The sequence below is a fragment of the Balaenoptera musculus genome, chromosome 16, assembly GCF_009873245.2.
Source record: "Balaenoptera musculus isolate JJ_BM4_2016_0621 chromosome 16, mBalMus1.pri.v3, whole genome shotgun sequence".
Lineage (NCBI taxonomy): Eukaryota > Metazoa > Chordata > Mammalia > Artiodactyla > Balaenopteridae > Balaenoptera > Balaenoptera musculus.
This window is the reverse complement of record NC_045800.1, coordinates 26,939,523-26,955,839: the sequence shown is the minus strand read 5'-3', so window position 1 is coordinate 26,955,839 and position 16,317 is coordinate 26,939,523. Positions and strand designations below refer to the sequence as shown.

Sequence of the window (16,317 nt, the reverse complement as noted above, 5' to 3'; positions counted from 1 at the left end):
TCAGTCTTCTCATAGAATTGGAAGATGAGATAGTCTAACTAAGCAATTGTTCTGTCCACTAACAACTAGAGATGGAATATAATAGTGCATCTTTTGAAAATATCTGAATTAGATAGAATTCTAGGGCCAAAAGGAAATTCAAGGGACATCTAGGATAGAAAGGTCCTTATGTCAAATCATAAAGGGACTTCCCTGACGGTCCGGCGGTTAAGACTCCACGCTTCAACCTCAGGGGGCACAGGTTCGATCCTTGGCCAGGGAACTAAGATCCCGCATGCCACGAGGCACAGCCAAAAAAACAAAAAAATCATAAGGAAGAAAAGTCTTATAGATATTCAGAAAAGAAGTTTCCTGAGCCTTCCTCCCTCCTTTTGATTGTTTTACCCAGCTCAAGTTGTTATAAGAACAACATAATAACAATCTATATTAATTAACACATGATCATAATTTCTACCATGAGAGAGCTCACCCTCACCCTTGTTCTCTCTCTTTCTCCCTCTGAAGAACTAGAAGGTAGCAGGCAGAGGTGAGGTTATTTCTCATTTTGGAACAAGAAACGAAGGAGTCAACCTGTGCCCAGTGTCAGGGCTCCAGGCCTTACCATGAAGATCTCATCATACATCAGCACCACTTTTTCCTTCAGTGGTTTTTTGTAGGCTGAAGATTTCCTGAGCAAACCCCCTCGTTTCTCTACCTGTGCCATGGTTAGAGAATCTGTGAAAAGAAAGCCACAGTTAGTGCTAGAAATGCTCTCTAAGATGTTGGAGAATCTATTGAAATACCTCTCAATGGGAAATTTTTTAGGAAGAAGAAATGATAAACAACCATGCTATAGATTTTGTGCATCTGTCCAACGCCCCCTTCTCTAACCAGGTAATTTCAAGGTTTAAATCATTACTGGGCTTACAGCACAACACATTTTACATCCTTAAAACATGCCAGTGGACAAGACTTGAAGAAGATGCAAAACCAAGCAGGAAAGTGTAACTAGCTCCATCTGTAATAGGTCTGGCCATATATCTGACGGTGATGGAAGGAAGGCTGCAAAGCACACGCTGCCCACAGACTGATGATGAAGTTAAATTTCAAGTATTGATCGAGCTTAGGACCATTAAGGCAGGAAGTGTGCTGCAGACTGATGTGCTCCATTGATTTCCCCAAAGTAAGTAGCTCTTCCTCACTGCAAAGTACTTGCCCTTCACTGCCTCATAAATCACACTGCACTTGACCATCTTCAGAAATTCCTCTGGAAAGAGACCCAAGGCAGAAAACAGCAGTTAAAAGACCAAAAGTTAAATTTAATTTCAAAATAACCAAAAATAACAATATATTCCTTTCAAGTTTCTTTTTTTATATTTATTTATTTGGCTCCGCTGGGTGTTAGTCGCAGCACACGGGATCTTCATTGCGGCATGCGAACTCTTAGTTGTGGCATGCATGTGGGATCTAGTTCCCCGACCAGGGATGGAACCCGGGCCCCTTGCATTGGGAGCTCAGAGTCTTAACCACTGGACCACCAGGGAAGTCCCTCAAATTTAATTATACATATATTTGTAACACCGTACTGCAGATCAAACTTCAGTGTATTTTTTAAATTCTATATAAAAGCAGTTCCATGAATCATGCCCAAATTTTCCCATCTTGCTTCAAGGAATTCTCAATTTTTTTCAAATGAGAACTTGAAATCCCACAGGTCTCCATGTGGATTTACACATATTCTCTCACTTCCCAGATTCTTTCTACTGTTGACAAAATTCCTCTCTTTCTCTTAAATCCTAGGCTCTAGTTGTGAAACTTAATCTCACCCAGTAGCAAGTATGGATAGTACTGAGGAGACTGATTTCACTTCCAGACAAATCCAAAGCAGCAGAAAATTAATTTTGTTCCATGATGTTTGGAAAATATATACTACCTTTCAAATCAAAATCAAAATTTTGTTTAAGGAAGAGATGCATCCAATAGCATAAAAGACTGTATCTCAAACATCATCTATCTCTAATACATATAGCCAAAAAGGAGATGCACTTTTGAGCGCTAAAAGCACAGGAAATTTCAACTGGATGTTAAGCATCCTTAGCACAGGGACTATATCTTACACTTTTTCCATAAGCACTTGGCTCATGGTAAATGCTCAGTGTATGCTTATCACTGACTGATTGTAAATGGCAGAGACCTGAGCAGCCCTAGGTCTGACCTAAAATTTTAGTTAGACCTATCTCTATCAAAGCCTCACTAAGCCCTCATATTCTTTTACGATCCAGAGAAAACTGAAGGAAAAAAATAACAACAACAAAAAAAGAGAAGATTCTTTCAGGCAATTTATACTATATTGATCATGGCTTTGCCTTAAAGCATGAAATACAGCCTCCATTCAAAACATTCCTGTGTCTTTTAAATAGGCTGTCAAGAGGAAGATGTCCTTATCGGGGGAAAATAAATTGGAAATCAAGAGGATCCTATTAAAATAAATCAAAAGCAATGCAATTCTAAGCTTAGTGGATATAGACCTTTCATGTGCTCAGCTTCAACCAGTTGATTAACAAGAATAGTGGGAACCACAAGTCCCTGGATGTCAAAAGCACATGTTTACAAACATCTCCCTCTGAGGATTTATAATTAGGTTACTGATAATCAATGTCCAGCCCAAATCTAATAAACTCACTTTCTCTATTTCAGAATCAATACTTTCTAATAAGCAAAAGGGAATAGGAGAGGAGGGAAAAACAATTTCAACCCGAAGTACCAAATTTCCTAAGAAATTAAATTGTTTTCATCACTCTCCTTCCATTTGGAGCAGGGGGAAATTCAACCAAGGGCCTCAACACATTACTCTCTGTCATCATCACAGGCACCTGGAATTTACCACCCAAGCTGTCTGAAGTGTGACTGGAAACTGACAACATAAAGTCTCCTCCTTCTGCCAGCACTTCTACCCATTGAGCACAGCAAAGAAGGGTGTTTCTAGGGTAACAGACTGGAAGAAGTGTAGAACTCTTACAAAAGTCTTTCTGAGGTCTCAGAAATTAAGCTTGTGCTTCCAAATTTGAAAGTAAAATATCTGACTGGTAAAGCAGTAAATTGGAATACATCAGTAATGTGAGTGTAATCTGTTCATATCCTCCCAGTGTTTCTTTCCTCTTTCACAAGCCTCCCCTGTTGTAGAGAGAACGAGTACCAGCTGAGGAGCAGCAAGACATAATGGAACAAACAACCGGCAGAACTGAGACTAGAACACAGATCTCCCAACCAACTAGATGACACTGAGTAAATCATTGTGCTTCTCAGTTTCCTTACAAGTAAAACTAGGGGACTGGACTAGACATATCATCTAATGATTCTCTTAGCATCCCTGAAATACCACAAACACATAAGGAACACCTAAATATTATAAAGCACTAGTTTAGGCACTAAGGGGTTACAAAGAGGAAACTACAGACCGGATCCTCTAGGAGCTCACAATCTATTAAGCAGAGACAGGCACAGAATAACCCACAGCACAAGGCAAATCATGAGAAATAGAGTAAAAGTACAAAGAAAATGCTATGGGACTACAAGGAAGAGAAAGCAGCATTCTATGAGTACGCTATGACCTCTGTTGATCTAGGCTTTTAAATCCTTCTAGCGAAGATGTAAACACAGCAAAGCCACAGCAATCCCACAGAAATGTCATCTTAGACATTAACATAGTTTCTCAGAAATAAGACATACAGTAGACAAAGTATAAAAAAGAATTAGGCAAAAAAAAAAAAAAAAAAAAGAATTAGGCAACTTTTCAATACTACTTTCACCTACCACCAAACTTAGGAATGGCTTCAAATCCCCCGAACTCAATGGTAAATCAATGAAGTCTTTCATTCCTAAACCTCAGGGACTGCTGGTCCCATGATCTGCAGCACAACTTCCCTCTGAAAGACCAAAGTCATACAACTTTTTAAGAACTATATCTTAAAGCAATCCAGCCACACACTTCTTAAATGTACATCACTTCACATCGCTACAGGATAAAATAATCAAATACCAAAAACCTAAAGCCAAACACTTCCAATGTCTTACAAGCAAGGAATGCTAGTTACACTTAACTAATTATTCATTTATTTTACTGTCTTCTTGAGCACAATACATGCCAACTCTAGTATCAGAAAATTAATCTAATAGAAATTCACTCTGATTTCCAGAGTTACCAGTTAATCTATCAAAAGTCTTGGTATTGTATCTATATGAGATGATGGAGGTTAACTAAATCTGTTGAGGTAATCATTTCACAAAATACATAAATCAAACCATTATGCTGTATACCTTAAATATATACAGTGATGTCTGTCAATTATTTCTCAATAAAACTGGAAAAAAATCTTTACAAAAAGTATTTGGTTTTAGTCCCAATTCTTATACACTTATTCTATAACCTTAAGTTTCCTTTCCCTTCCTGGCTTGAATTTGCCAGTCTGTAAAAAGAAGCCATGCCAAGGATGTGCAGAAAAGGTAACCCTTGTACACTGCTGGTGGGAATATAAATTGGTACAGCCACTACGGAAAACAGTATGGAGGTTCCCCAAATATTAAAAATAAAACCATCGGGGCTTCCCTGGTGGCGCAGTGGTTAAGAATCCACCTGCCAATGCAGGTGACAGGCATTCGAGCCCTGGTCCAGGAAGATCCCACATGCCGCAGAGCAAATAAGCCCGTGCACAACTACTGAGCCTGCGCTCTAGAGCCCACGAGGCACAACTACTGAGCCCACGTGCCACAACTACTGAAGCCCTGTGCGCCTACAGCCCATGCTCCACAACAAGAGAAGCCACCACAATGAGAAGCCCGCGCACCCCAACGAAGAGTAGCCCCCACTCGCCGCAACTAGAGAAAGCTCATACGCAGCAACAAAGACCCAATGCAGCCAAAAATAAATAAGTAAATTAATTTTAAAAAATGAAAAACAGAAAAATAAAACTACCATATGATCCAGCAATCCCACTTCTGCATATATATCCAAAGAAAATAAAATCACTATCTTGAAGAGATGTACCCTCATGTTCACTGCAGCATTATTCACAATAATCAAAACATGGAAATAACCTAAGTGCCCATCAATGGACAAATGGATACAGAAAATGTGGTATGTACATACAATGGAATATTATTCAGCCATAAAAAAAGAAGGAAATCCTGCCATTTGCAACAACACAGATGAATCTTGAGGGCATTATGCTAATGAAATAAGTCAGACAGAGAAAGACAAATATTGTACGATCTCAATTATATGCGGAATCTAGGGCTTCCCTGGTGGCGCAGTGGTTAAGAATCCGCCTGCCAATGCAGGGGACACAGGTTCAAACCCTGGTCCAGGAAGATCCCACATGCTGCGAAGCAACTAAGCCCGTGCGCCACAACTACTGAGCCTGCGCTCTACAGCCTGCGAGCCACAACTACTAAGCCCGCGAGCCACAACTACTGAAGCCTGCGAGCCTAGAGCCCATGCTCTGCAACGAGAAGCCACTGCAATGAGAAGCCTGCGCACTGCAATGAAGAGTAGCCCCTGCTCACCACAACTAGAGAAAGCCCGTGCACAGCAACGAAGACTCAATGCAGCCAAAAATAAATAAATAAAATAAATTTATTAAAAAAAAAAATTATATGTGGAATCTAAAAAAAGTCAAACACATAGAAATAGAGTAGATTAGATTGGTGGTTGCCAGGGGATGGGGGATGGGGCAAATGGAGAGATGTTGGTCAAAGGGTACAAACTTCCAGTTATAAGATGAATAAGTTCTGGGGATCTAACATACAACCCAGTGACTACAGTTAACAGTACTGTTATTGTATATCTGAAAGTTACTACGATTAAATCTTAAATGTTCTCACCACAAAAAAAGAAAAAAAAGTGACTATGTGAGGTAATGGATGTGTTAACTAACTTCATCATGGTAATCATTTCACAATATATATGTATATCAAATCATCATATTATATACCTTAAAATTATACAATGTTATATGTAAATTATATTTCAATAAATGGCGGGGAGGGCATGGAACAGCTCTCTATAGGCTTTCAATGAAATGGTCTGGAGTTCTAGGTTCATACTTGTAATGGACTATTAGCAAGCATCACCCTCACTTCACTGTTCAGGGACGCTCCAAAACACTAGTGTAGGTAGATGCTGAGGTAAACATCCCAAAACATTTCAACCAGTATATAAGAAAAGAAAAAGGAGAAGAGAAAGAAAAGAAGGGGAAAGAAGGAAAATTAATAAAAATAAATGTGCCCATCATCTAGGAAGAAAAAAACACGCACAGATCAGGTGTTCATTCAACGAATATTGATCACCTAAGCATTAGGGATACAGCAGTGAACAAGCAGACAAGATCCCTGCTCTCGGAGTTTTCATTCTAGTAGAGGAAGACAACAAACAAGTTAAGTTGAGACAATGAAAAGTATCTTGAAGACAAATTGTCTAGGGGGACTACAACAGATTGCAGATTAAAGGCCTCTATGGGAAGTGATATGTGGACTGAGATCAGAATAACAGAAAGAAAACAGCCATGTGAAAATCCTGGGAAAAGTGTTCCAGATAGAGGCAGTGGCAAGTGCAAAGGCTCCAAGATTTGAATACACTTGGCATGTTCAAGAAACAGAAATGCCAGGGTGCCTATAGTACAAACATTCCCTTTTTGAAAGGTTTTTGTAAAACTTATTGAAGTGGGGCTTCCCTGGTGGCACAGTGGTTAAGAATCCACCTGCCAAGGCAGGGGACACGGGTTCGAGCCCTGGTCCGGGAAGATCCCACATGCCGTGGAGCAACTAAGCCCTTGCGCCACAACTACTGAGCCTGCACTCCAGAGCCAGCGAGCCACAACAACTGAGCCCGTGTGCCACAACTACTGAAGCCCGCATGCCTAGAGCCCATGCTCCGCAACAAGAAGCCACCGCAACGAAGAGCAGCCCCAGCTCGCCGCAACTAGAGAAAGCCTGTGCACAGCAACAAAGACCCAACGCAGGAAGGAAGGAAGGAAGGAACGAAGGAAGGGAGGGAGGAAGGAAGGGAGGGAGGGAGTACAAACTAATGATTTCATTTATATGAAACTCAAAAAGGCAAAATTAGTCTATGGTGACAGACATCAGAATAGTGGTTACCCTGGGTGGGGAGATGAGTGGGAAGGAGCACAAGGAAGCCTTCTGAGGTGCCAGAAATGTGCTTTATCTTGACCTGAGTGGAAGTCACACAAATATGTACATGTGTAAAAGAATTATCAAGTCATACACTTCACATTATGTACACTATTCCTCAATCTAAAATAATGCATGTGCTCATATATGTATATGAAAATTTAACAATACCCATGCAGAACACTAGAACAAAGGCTAGTAGGGACCCCACCTTGCACACACAGGACACTGATAAAATAACCACCAAAGAGTTGACACTTATTTCGTACTTGCTACATACCAAGCACTGTTCTAAGCACTTTATATACATTAATTCATTTTATCCTCACAACAAACCTATGATCCAGGAACTTTACAATAAGAAAACTAAAGCATGAAGTGGTTAAAAAACAAAAATTTAAAAATTTGCCAAGATAAGTGAAAGTAGGGACTCAAACCCAGAAAGCCTGATGTTTGAGTTCAGCCCTTAACCACTGTACTATACTGAGCAGGAATGAGCAGAAGTAGAGTAACCTACACATAAACAAAGCTGAGCATCTGCAGAGAAACTGAAGAGGTTCCAGGTAAGTGAGGAGGAAAAGTATATGCTCGCTGACCTTAATGAACAAACTTTGGAATGTCCAGATATCTTGAGTTTCATCACTAGTTTGCCCATAGGTAGATGTGCCATGGTAGGAAGTAAAAGATAACTGTCTGATACATGCATATGTATATAAATATTGATAATGGTAAAGTAAAAAAGAGATAGACAAATTAATGAAATAGTAGAAAACTTAGAAGGAAAAACTAGAGAGGAATCTGAGTTTCTATTCAAGTTGACAGATGTATTCAATATGGTAAACAGAAAAATTTTTTTAAAAGGCTGAAATACACTGATATCCACTACAGGATTTAATTGAGACTATTTTAACTGAGCTAAGTCAGTGCTCTGAGGATAATTCTCCACCAAAACTTCATTATGAATGGAAAGATATTGTGAAAAATGCTTTACCCCTGCAGAGCTGTGATCACATGTTTCAGAATCTCCTGGCATGCCTCCTGGAAATGTAGACTCCTAAGCCCACCTCCCCACTACTGAAACAGATTTTTCAAGATAAGGATTAGAGGTCTACATTTTTAATAATCACTGCAGTCAGTGGTTCTCAACTGGGGCAATTTTGCCTCCCAGGGGACATTTGTCAATGCCTGGAGACATTTTTGGTTGTCACAACTGGGAGGGGAGGTACTACTAGCATCTACTGGGTAGAGGCCAGGGATGCTGCTAAACATCCTAAAGTATACAGGACAGTTACCACAACAAAGAATTATCTGGCCCAATAAGTCAATAATGCCGAGGTTGAAAAACCCTGCCCCAAATAATTCTGATGCTCACTAAAGTTTGAGAAGTACTCATCTGAGCCTTAAACCAGGCCTTCAAAAGAAAGGAGCATCTGGACAGATGATTTTGAGAGGATGAATAAAACTTCTGCCATCTCTAGAAAAGGCACTGGAGCAATCCTTACCTACTTCCAGCTCATTCTCCCCATACTAACTCACCAACGCATCCCCTTTCCTTAGGATCTTAGCCGCAGTTTGCCCATCCGTGAAGGATCACTACAAAACACACTGACTATAGTAATCCACAATGCCTAGTGAAGGAGATTAAAATCCTGTCCGCCCAGGAGATGTGGCTGAGTCAGATATTACCACTCCACTGTCTAACAATGAGCCATTCACCCAACACACAAGAGGGGGCAATATGTTTATAAAGCCAGAAATAGCCTCCTCCAGGACTCTCCTAAAAAAAGTTCCCTAGTTCCTCTAGATGTGAGGGGTTTTTTTTTTAATCTTTAGGCAAAAGTTATCTGGTCCCTATGTTCTTCTACAAGGCATCCCACACTCCCAAGGTAAACACCAGCACTATAATGCAGGGCATTTCTACCTCCAAATACCAACCCTTCGTTTCTCAGACAAGCTCCTAACATGCCTCTTCCTTTCTGAAGGCCCCAAGGATTTAGCTCACTTGCTGCATTCACATACTGCTGTTCCACATGATTCCCTGCCATACCTTCTCTCAGTAGCATGCGACACAGGTTCCCCCAATTGCACCCTATAGATTGGCTCTAAAACCAGCATATAATTCCTTTCCATTTTAATGGATTTTTACTGCTAGTCACTCCAAGTCTTTTATACCTCCAAAATGAAAATAAAGTGAGGCCTTCATTCTTGAAGCCACCTCTCTAAATTCCCTTCATAGAGAGCTCCAGGACAGGCCACCACACTTCTGTTCTTTTACAGTTTTTTTTTTGAATTTTATTTTACTTATTTTTTATACAGCAGGGTCTTATTCGTCATCCATTTTATACACATCAGTGTACACATGTCAATCCCAATCGCCCAATTCATCCCACCACCATCCCCACCCCCACCCGGCCACTTCCCCCCTTGGTGTCCATACGTTTCTTCTCTACATCTGTGTCTCTATTTCTGCCCTGCAAACTGGTTCATCTGTACCATTTTTCTAGGTTCCACATACATGCGTTAAAATACAATATTTGTTTTTCCCTTTCTGACTTACTTCACTCGGTATGACAGTCTCTAGATCCATCCACGTCTCTACAAATGACACAATTTCGTTCCTTTTTATGGCTGAGTACTATTCCATTGTATATATGTACCACAACTTCTTTATCCATTCGTCTGTCAATGGGCATTTAGGTTGCTTCCATGACCTGGCTATTGTAAATAGTGCTGCAATGAACATTCAGGTGCATGTGTCTTTTTGAATTATAACTTTCTCTAGGTATATGCCCAGTAGTGGGATTGCTGGGTCATATGGTAATTCTATTTTTAGTTTTTTAAGGAACCTCCATACTGTTCTCCATAGTGGCTGTATCAATTTACATTCCCACCAACAGTGCAAGAGGGTTCCCTTTTCTCCACACCCTCTCCAGCATTTATTGTTTGTAGATTTTCTGATGATGCCCATTCTAACTGGTGTGAGGTGATATCCCATTGTGGTTTTGATTTGCATTTCTCTAATAATTAGTGATGCTGAACAGCTTTTCATGTGCTTCCTGGCCATCTGTATGTCTTCTTTGGAGAAATGTCTATTTAGGTCTTCTGACCATTTTTGATTCGGTTGTTTCTTTTTTTAATATTGAGCTGCATGAGCTGTTCATATATTTTGGAGATTAATCCTTTGTCCGTTAATTCATTTGCAAATATTTTCTCCCATTCTGAGGGTTGTCTTTTTGTCTTGTTTGTAGTTTCCTTTGCTTTGCAAAAGGTTTTAAGTTTCATTAGGTCCCATTTGTTATTTTTGTTATTTCCATTACTCTAGGAAGTAGATCAAAAAAGATCTTGCTGTGATTTATGTCAAAGAGTGTTCTTCCTATGTTTTCCTCTAAGAGTTTTATAGTGTCCAGTCTTACATTTAGGTCTCTAATCCATTTTGAGTTTATTTTTGTGTATGGTGTTAGGGAGTGTTCTAATTTCATTATTTTACATGTAGCTGTCCAGTTTTCCCAGCACCACTTATTGAAGAGACTGTCTTTTCTCCACTGTATATTCTTGCCTCCTTTGTCATAGATTAGTTGAGCATAGGTGCGTGGGTTTATCTCTGGGCTTTCTATCCTGTTCCATTGATCTATATTTCTGTTTTGGTGCCAGGACCATACTCTCTTGATTACTGTAGCTTTGTAATATAGTCTGAAGTCAGGGAATCTGATTCCTCCAGCTCCATTTTTTTCACTCAAGACTGCTTTGGCTATTCGGAGTCTTTTGTGTCTCCATACAAATTTTAAGATTTTTTGTTCTAGTTCTGTAAAAAAATGCCATTGGTAATTTGATAGGGATTGCACTGAATCTGTAGATTGCTTTGGGTAGTATAGTCATTTTCACAATATTGATTTCCCAATCCAAGAACATGGTATATCTCTCCATCTGTTGGTATCATCTTTAATTTCTTTCATCATTGTCTTATAGTTTTCTGCACACAGGTCTTTTGTCTCCCTAGGTAGGTTTATTCCTAGGTATTTTATTCTTTTTGTTGCAATGGTAAATGGGATTGTTTCCTTAATTTCTCTTTCAGATTTTTCATCATCAGTGTATAGGAATGCAAGAGATTTCTGTGCATTAATTTTGTATCCTGCAACTTTACCAAATTCATTGATTAGCTCTAGCAGTTTTCTGGTGGTCTCTTTAGGATTCTCTATGTATAGTATCATGTCATCTGCAAACAGTGACAGTTTTACTTCTTCTTTTCCAATTTGTATTCCTTTTATTTCTTTTTCTTCTGATTGTTGTGGCTAGGACTTCCAAAACTATGTTGAATAATAGTGGCGAGAGTGGACATCCTTGTCTTGTTCCTCATATTAGAGGAAATGCTTTCAGTTTTTCACCATTGACAATGATGTTTGCTGTGGGTTTGTCATATATGGCCTTTATTATGTTGAGGTAGGTTTCCTCTATGCCCACTTTCTGGAGAGTTTTTATCATAAGTGGGTGTTGAATTTTGTCAAAAGCTTTTTCTGCATCTATTGAGATGATCATATGGTTTTCCTTCTTCAATTTGTTAATATGGTGTATCACATTGATTGATTTGCGTATATTGAAGAATCCTTGCATCCCTGGGATAAATCCCACTTGATCATGGTGTATGATCCTTTTAATGTGTTGTTGGATTCTGTTTGCTAGTATTTTGCTGAGGATTTTTGCATCTATATTCTTCAGTGATATTGGTCTGTAATTTTCTTTTTTTGTAGTATCTTTGTCTGGTTTTGGTATCAGGGTGATGGTGGCCTCATAGAATGAGTTTGGGAGTGTTCCTTCCTCTGCAATTTTTTGGAAGAGTTTGAGAAGGATGGGTGTTAGCTCTTCTCTAAATGTTGGATAGAATTCACCTGTGAAGTCATCTGGTCCTGGACCTTTGTTTGTTGCAAGATTTTTAATCACAGTTTCAATTTCATTACTTGTGATTGGTCTGTTCATATTTTCTGTTTCTTCCTGGTTCAGTCTTGGAAGGTTATACCTTTCTAAGAATTTGTCCATTTCTTCCAAGTTGTCCATTTTATTGGCACAGAGTTGCTTGTAGTAGTCTCTTAGGATGCTTTGTATTTCTGCAGTGTCTGTTGTAACTTCCCCTTTTTCATTTCTAAATTTATTGATTTGAGTCCTCTCCCTCTTTTTCTTGATGAGTCTGGCTAACGGTTTATCAATTTTGTTTATCTTCTCAAAGAACTAGCTTTTAGTTTTATTGATCTTTGCTATTGTTTTCTTTGTTTCTATTTCATTTATTTCTGCTCTGATCTTTATGATTTCTTCTACTAACTTTGGGTTTGTTTGTTTTTCTTTCTCTAGGTCCTTTAGGTGTAAAGTTATATTGTTTATTTGAGATTTTTCTTGTTTCTTGAGGTAGGCTTGTATTGCTATAAACTTCCCTCTTAGAACTGCTTTTGCTGCATCCCATAGGTTTTGGATCATCGTGTTTTTGTTGTCATTCGTCTCTAGGTATTTTTTGATTTCCTCTTTGATTTCTTCAGTGATCTCTTGGTTATTTAGTAACGTATTGTTTAGCCTCCATGTGTTTGTGTTTTTCACGTTTTTTTCCCCTGTAACTGATTTCTAATCTCATAGCATTGTGGTTAGAAAAGATGTTTGCTATGATTTCAATATTCTTAAATTTACTGAGGCTTGATTTGTGACCCAAGATGTGACCTATCCTGGAGAATGTTCCGTGTATACTTGAGAAGAAAGTGTAATCTGCTGTTTTTGGATGGAATGTCCTATAAATATCAATTAAATCTATCTGGTCTATTGTGTCATTTAAAGCTTCTGTTTCCTTATTTATTTTCTCTCTGGATGATCTGTCCATTGGTGTAAGTGAGGTGTTAAAGTTCCCCACTATTATTGTGTTACTGTCGATTTCCTCTTTTATAGCTGTTAGCAGTTGCCTTATGTATTGAGGTGCTCCTATATTGGGTGCATATATATTTATAATTGTTATATCTTCCTCTTGGATTGATCCCTTGATCATTATGTAGTGTCCTTCCTTGTCTTGTGTAACATTCTTTATTTTAAAGTCTATTTTATCTGATATGAGTATTGCTACTCCAGCTTTCTTTTGATTTCCATTTGCATGGAATATCTTTTTCCATCCCCTCACTTTCAGTCTGTATGTGTCTCTAGGTCTGAAGTGGGTCTCTTGTAGACAGCATATAGATGGGTCTTGTTTTTGTATCCATTCAGCGAGCCTGTGTCTTTTGGTTGGAGCATTTAATCCATTCACGTTTAAGGTAATTATCGATATGTATGTTCCTGTTACCATTTTCTTAATTGTTATGGGTTTGTTTTTGCAGGTCCTTTTCTTCTCTTGTGTTTCCCACTTACAGAAGTTCCTTTAGCATTTGTTGTAGAGCTGGTTTGGTGGTGCTGAATTCTCTTAGCTTTTGTTTGTCTGTAAAGCTTTTGATTTCTCCGTCAAATCTGAATGAGATCCTTGCCGGGTAGAGTAATCTTGGTTATAGGTTCTTCCCTTTCATCACTTTAAATGTATCATGCCACTCCCTTCTGGCTTGTAGAGTTTCTGCTGAGAAATCAGCTGTTAACCTTATGGGAGTTCCCTTGTATGTTACTTGTCGTTTTTCCCTTGTTGCTTTCAATAATTTTTCTTTGTGTTTAATTTTTGTCAATTTGATTACTATGTGTCTGTGTGTTTCTCCTTGGGTTTATCCTGCACTTCCTGGACTTGGGTGGCTATTTCCTTTCCCATGTTAGGGAAGTTTTCGACTATAATCTCTTCAATTATTTTCTCCAGTTCTTTCTCTCTCTCTTCTCCTTCTGGGACCCCTATAATGCGAATGTTGTTGCGTTTAATGTTGTCCCAGAGGTCTCTTAGGCTGTCTTCATTTCCTTTCATTCTTTTTCCTTTATTCTGTTCCACGGCAGTGAATTCCACCATTCTGTCTTCCAGGTCACTTATCCGTTCTTCTGCTTCAGTTATTCTGCTATTGATTCCTTCTAGTGTATTTTTCATTTCAGTTATCATATTGCTCATCTCTGTTTGTTTGTTCTTTAATTCTTCTAGGTCTTTGTTAAACATTTCTTGTATCTTCTCGATCTTTGCCTTCATTCTTTTTCCGAGGTCCTGGATCATCTTCATTATCATTATTCTGAATTCTTTTTCAGGAAGCTTGCCTATCTCCACTTCATTTAGTTGTTTTTCTGGGGTTTTATCTTGTTTCTTCATCTGGTACAAAGTCCTCTGCCTTTTCATTTTGGCTATCTTTCTGTGAATGTGGTTTTCCTTCCACAGGCGCCAGAACTGTCTACCCTTTTGTTCTATCATTTCTGTTTTTTTTAATTACTGGGGATGGAATTCATCACTCATTCCTCCAAATCTTTCAGAGCACAGCCTCCCACTCAAAGAAGTATATAATAATACATAACACTACTGAGCAGTCCCTATGTACTTGGCACTATTCTAAGTGATTTAAATATGCTGTACTTAATCCTTACAATAAGCAAATGAAGTAGGTACTAATACCATAATTCTACAATGAGGATTTTACTTTGCCCAACGTAATGAATTTTAAGTGGTACAGCCACTAAATCTTTCTCTCCGGTGGCCCTCCTCCCTATGAGAATATCTTGTTAGTGCAAAAAAAGCAGGTGCTAACTAGTAGAACATTCAAAATCCAGATTCAGTTAAAATTCTATGGAAACTCCAAACTGATATCCATAATATCAACATTCCCACTTTATCCAAGAAAAGTCAGTCAACTCAGGACATCATCTGACAAGCATCATCCCTATTTTCTAGATGCTAGGATAGAACCAGCCTGATTCAGTAATAAGCCCATGTGCCACTATGGGGCAGCGTCTATATCTTGTGTGTGCTCTGAACAGCGCTCACCTCAGAGTGAGTATTTAGGCTACACTTGAAAGTGGAATTAACTCAGGAACTTTCCCAAGACTAAGCAGCAAGTGGCAAAACCAGGATTTCTGCAATCTTTACTCTGGATATCAGCCATAGTCTGTACCTATTAGAAGTGAACTAGCTTCACAGAAGAGAATTCAGTCTGGTCCCATCAGAATTTACTGAGTCTGCCAACTTTCACAAACTAATAATACAGATGAAGAGGTTTAAATAAACATGACCATCTCAGGTTCCCTTTCAAATGATTTTACACAAGAAGGAATGCACTTGCACCTTCAGAAGGAGGAACCAACTTCAGACTGACAGGATTTCAGGAAACTCTGATTGAAAATCACATTTTTCTGACATCTTCCAGAATGAGAATTCATTGTAAGATCCTCTTCTCAATGAGCAGGAGCCTCTTATAAATTAATACTGTCTATCTCCTGCTCAAGCCCTGAACTTCCTCAAGCAGCAGCACATCACTCATATCTTCTTCATTTCCTTTCCTGTTGACCCATACAAGCCTCATGAATACCACCTAAGTATAAAATGAAAATTATAAGACAGACTCCCATAATCTTCTTAAAGAAAGCCCAAAAGGTAACTTCGACCTGGCAAAGTAAATTGATTTCCTGCTAGCTTAACTAACATTTATTGAGAGCTTATAATAACACAGGCATTGTATAAGGGGAAAAGGGACACAAAATTATTGAGTTATATGGCCCCTGCCTTGAGAAGCTCACTATTAAGTGGAAGAAGGGCATATTCTAATATTTCCTTATAAAGAAATAAAATAAACATTACTTTCCCAGGATTTTTTTCAAATATGTCCTCACTTACTCCAAGCTATTGCCAAGATATCAAGCTCACCAGGCCTCCTTACTTCCAGCTGCCTAGTAACATCTCCATGTGCATATCCCACAACAACTTGATCTCAGCATACCAGACTATCTCCCCTATACCTCTTTCTATAGTCATCCAAACCTTAAAAAAATCTGCTCTACTTTTACTAATCCATATCCTGGTCAATGAAATTCCCATTTACCCAATTTCTCAAATTAGAAAACTTAGCCCACTGTCTCTCCCCAAACAGTCACTAAATCCTATTGCAGCTATCTTAGAACTACTTCTAAAATCCATTCCCCTCCTCTTCATTCCCACGGCCACATTTTATTCAGACTCTCAGTCAACTGCAACAACTCTAATTAGTCTCACTGCCTCATTTCTCATTACTTTAATCTGCACTTCTGTCA

General features: G+C 38.8%; 1 protein-coding gene across 7 annotated transcripts in view; it reads right to left on the bottom strand.

The window, feature by feature from the left end:
• Positions 1-16,317, bottom strand: part of ARMH3 (armadillo like helical domain containing 3) — a 185,685-nt gene that overhangs the window by 162,811 nt on the left and 6,557 nt on the right. For 3 of the 7 annotated variants that reach the window (XM_036829260.1, XM_036829259.1, XM_036829264.1), the window contains exons 2-3: positions 3,793-3,905; positions 602-714 (exon numbers count right to left, since the gene is read on the bottom strand). The exons of 1 other annotated variant lie outside the window; for it this stretch is intronic. In XM_036829260.1, the coding sequence (XP_036685155.1) occupies positions 602-703 (102 nt within the window). In that variant the 5' untranslated portion in view covers positions 704-714; positions 3,793-3,905. The remainder of the gene's footprint in view (positions 1-601; positions 715-3,792; positions 3,906-16,317) is intronic. 3 more of the 7 variants (XM_036829262.1, XM_036829261.1, XM_036829258.1) reach the window with 1 other exon arrangement.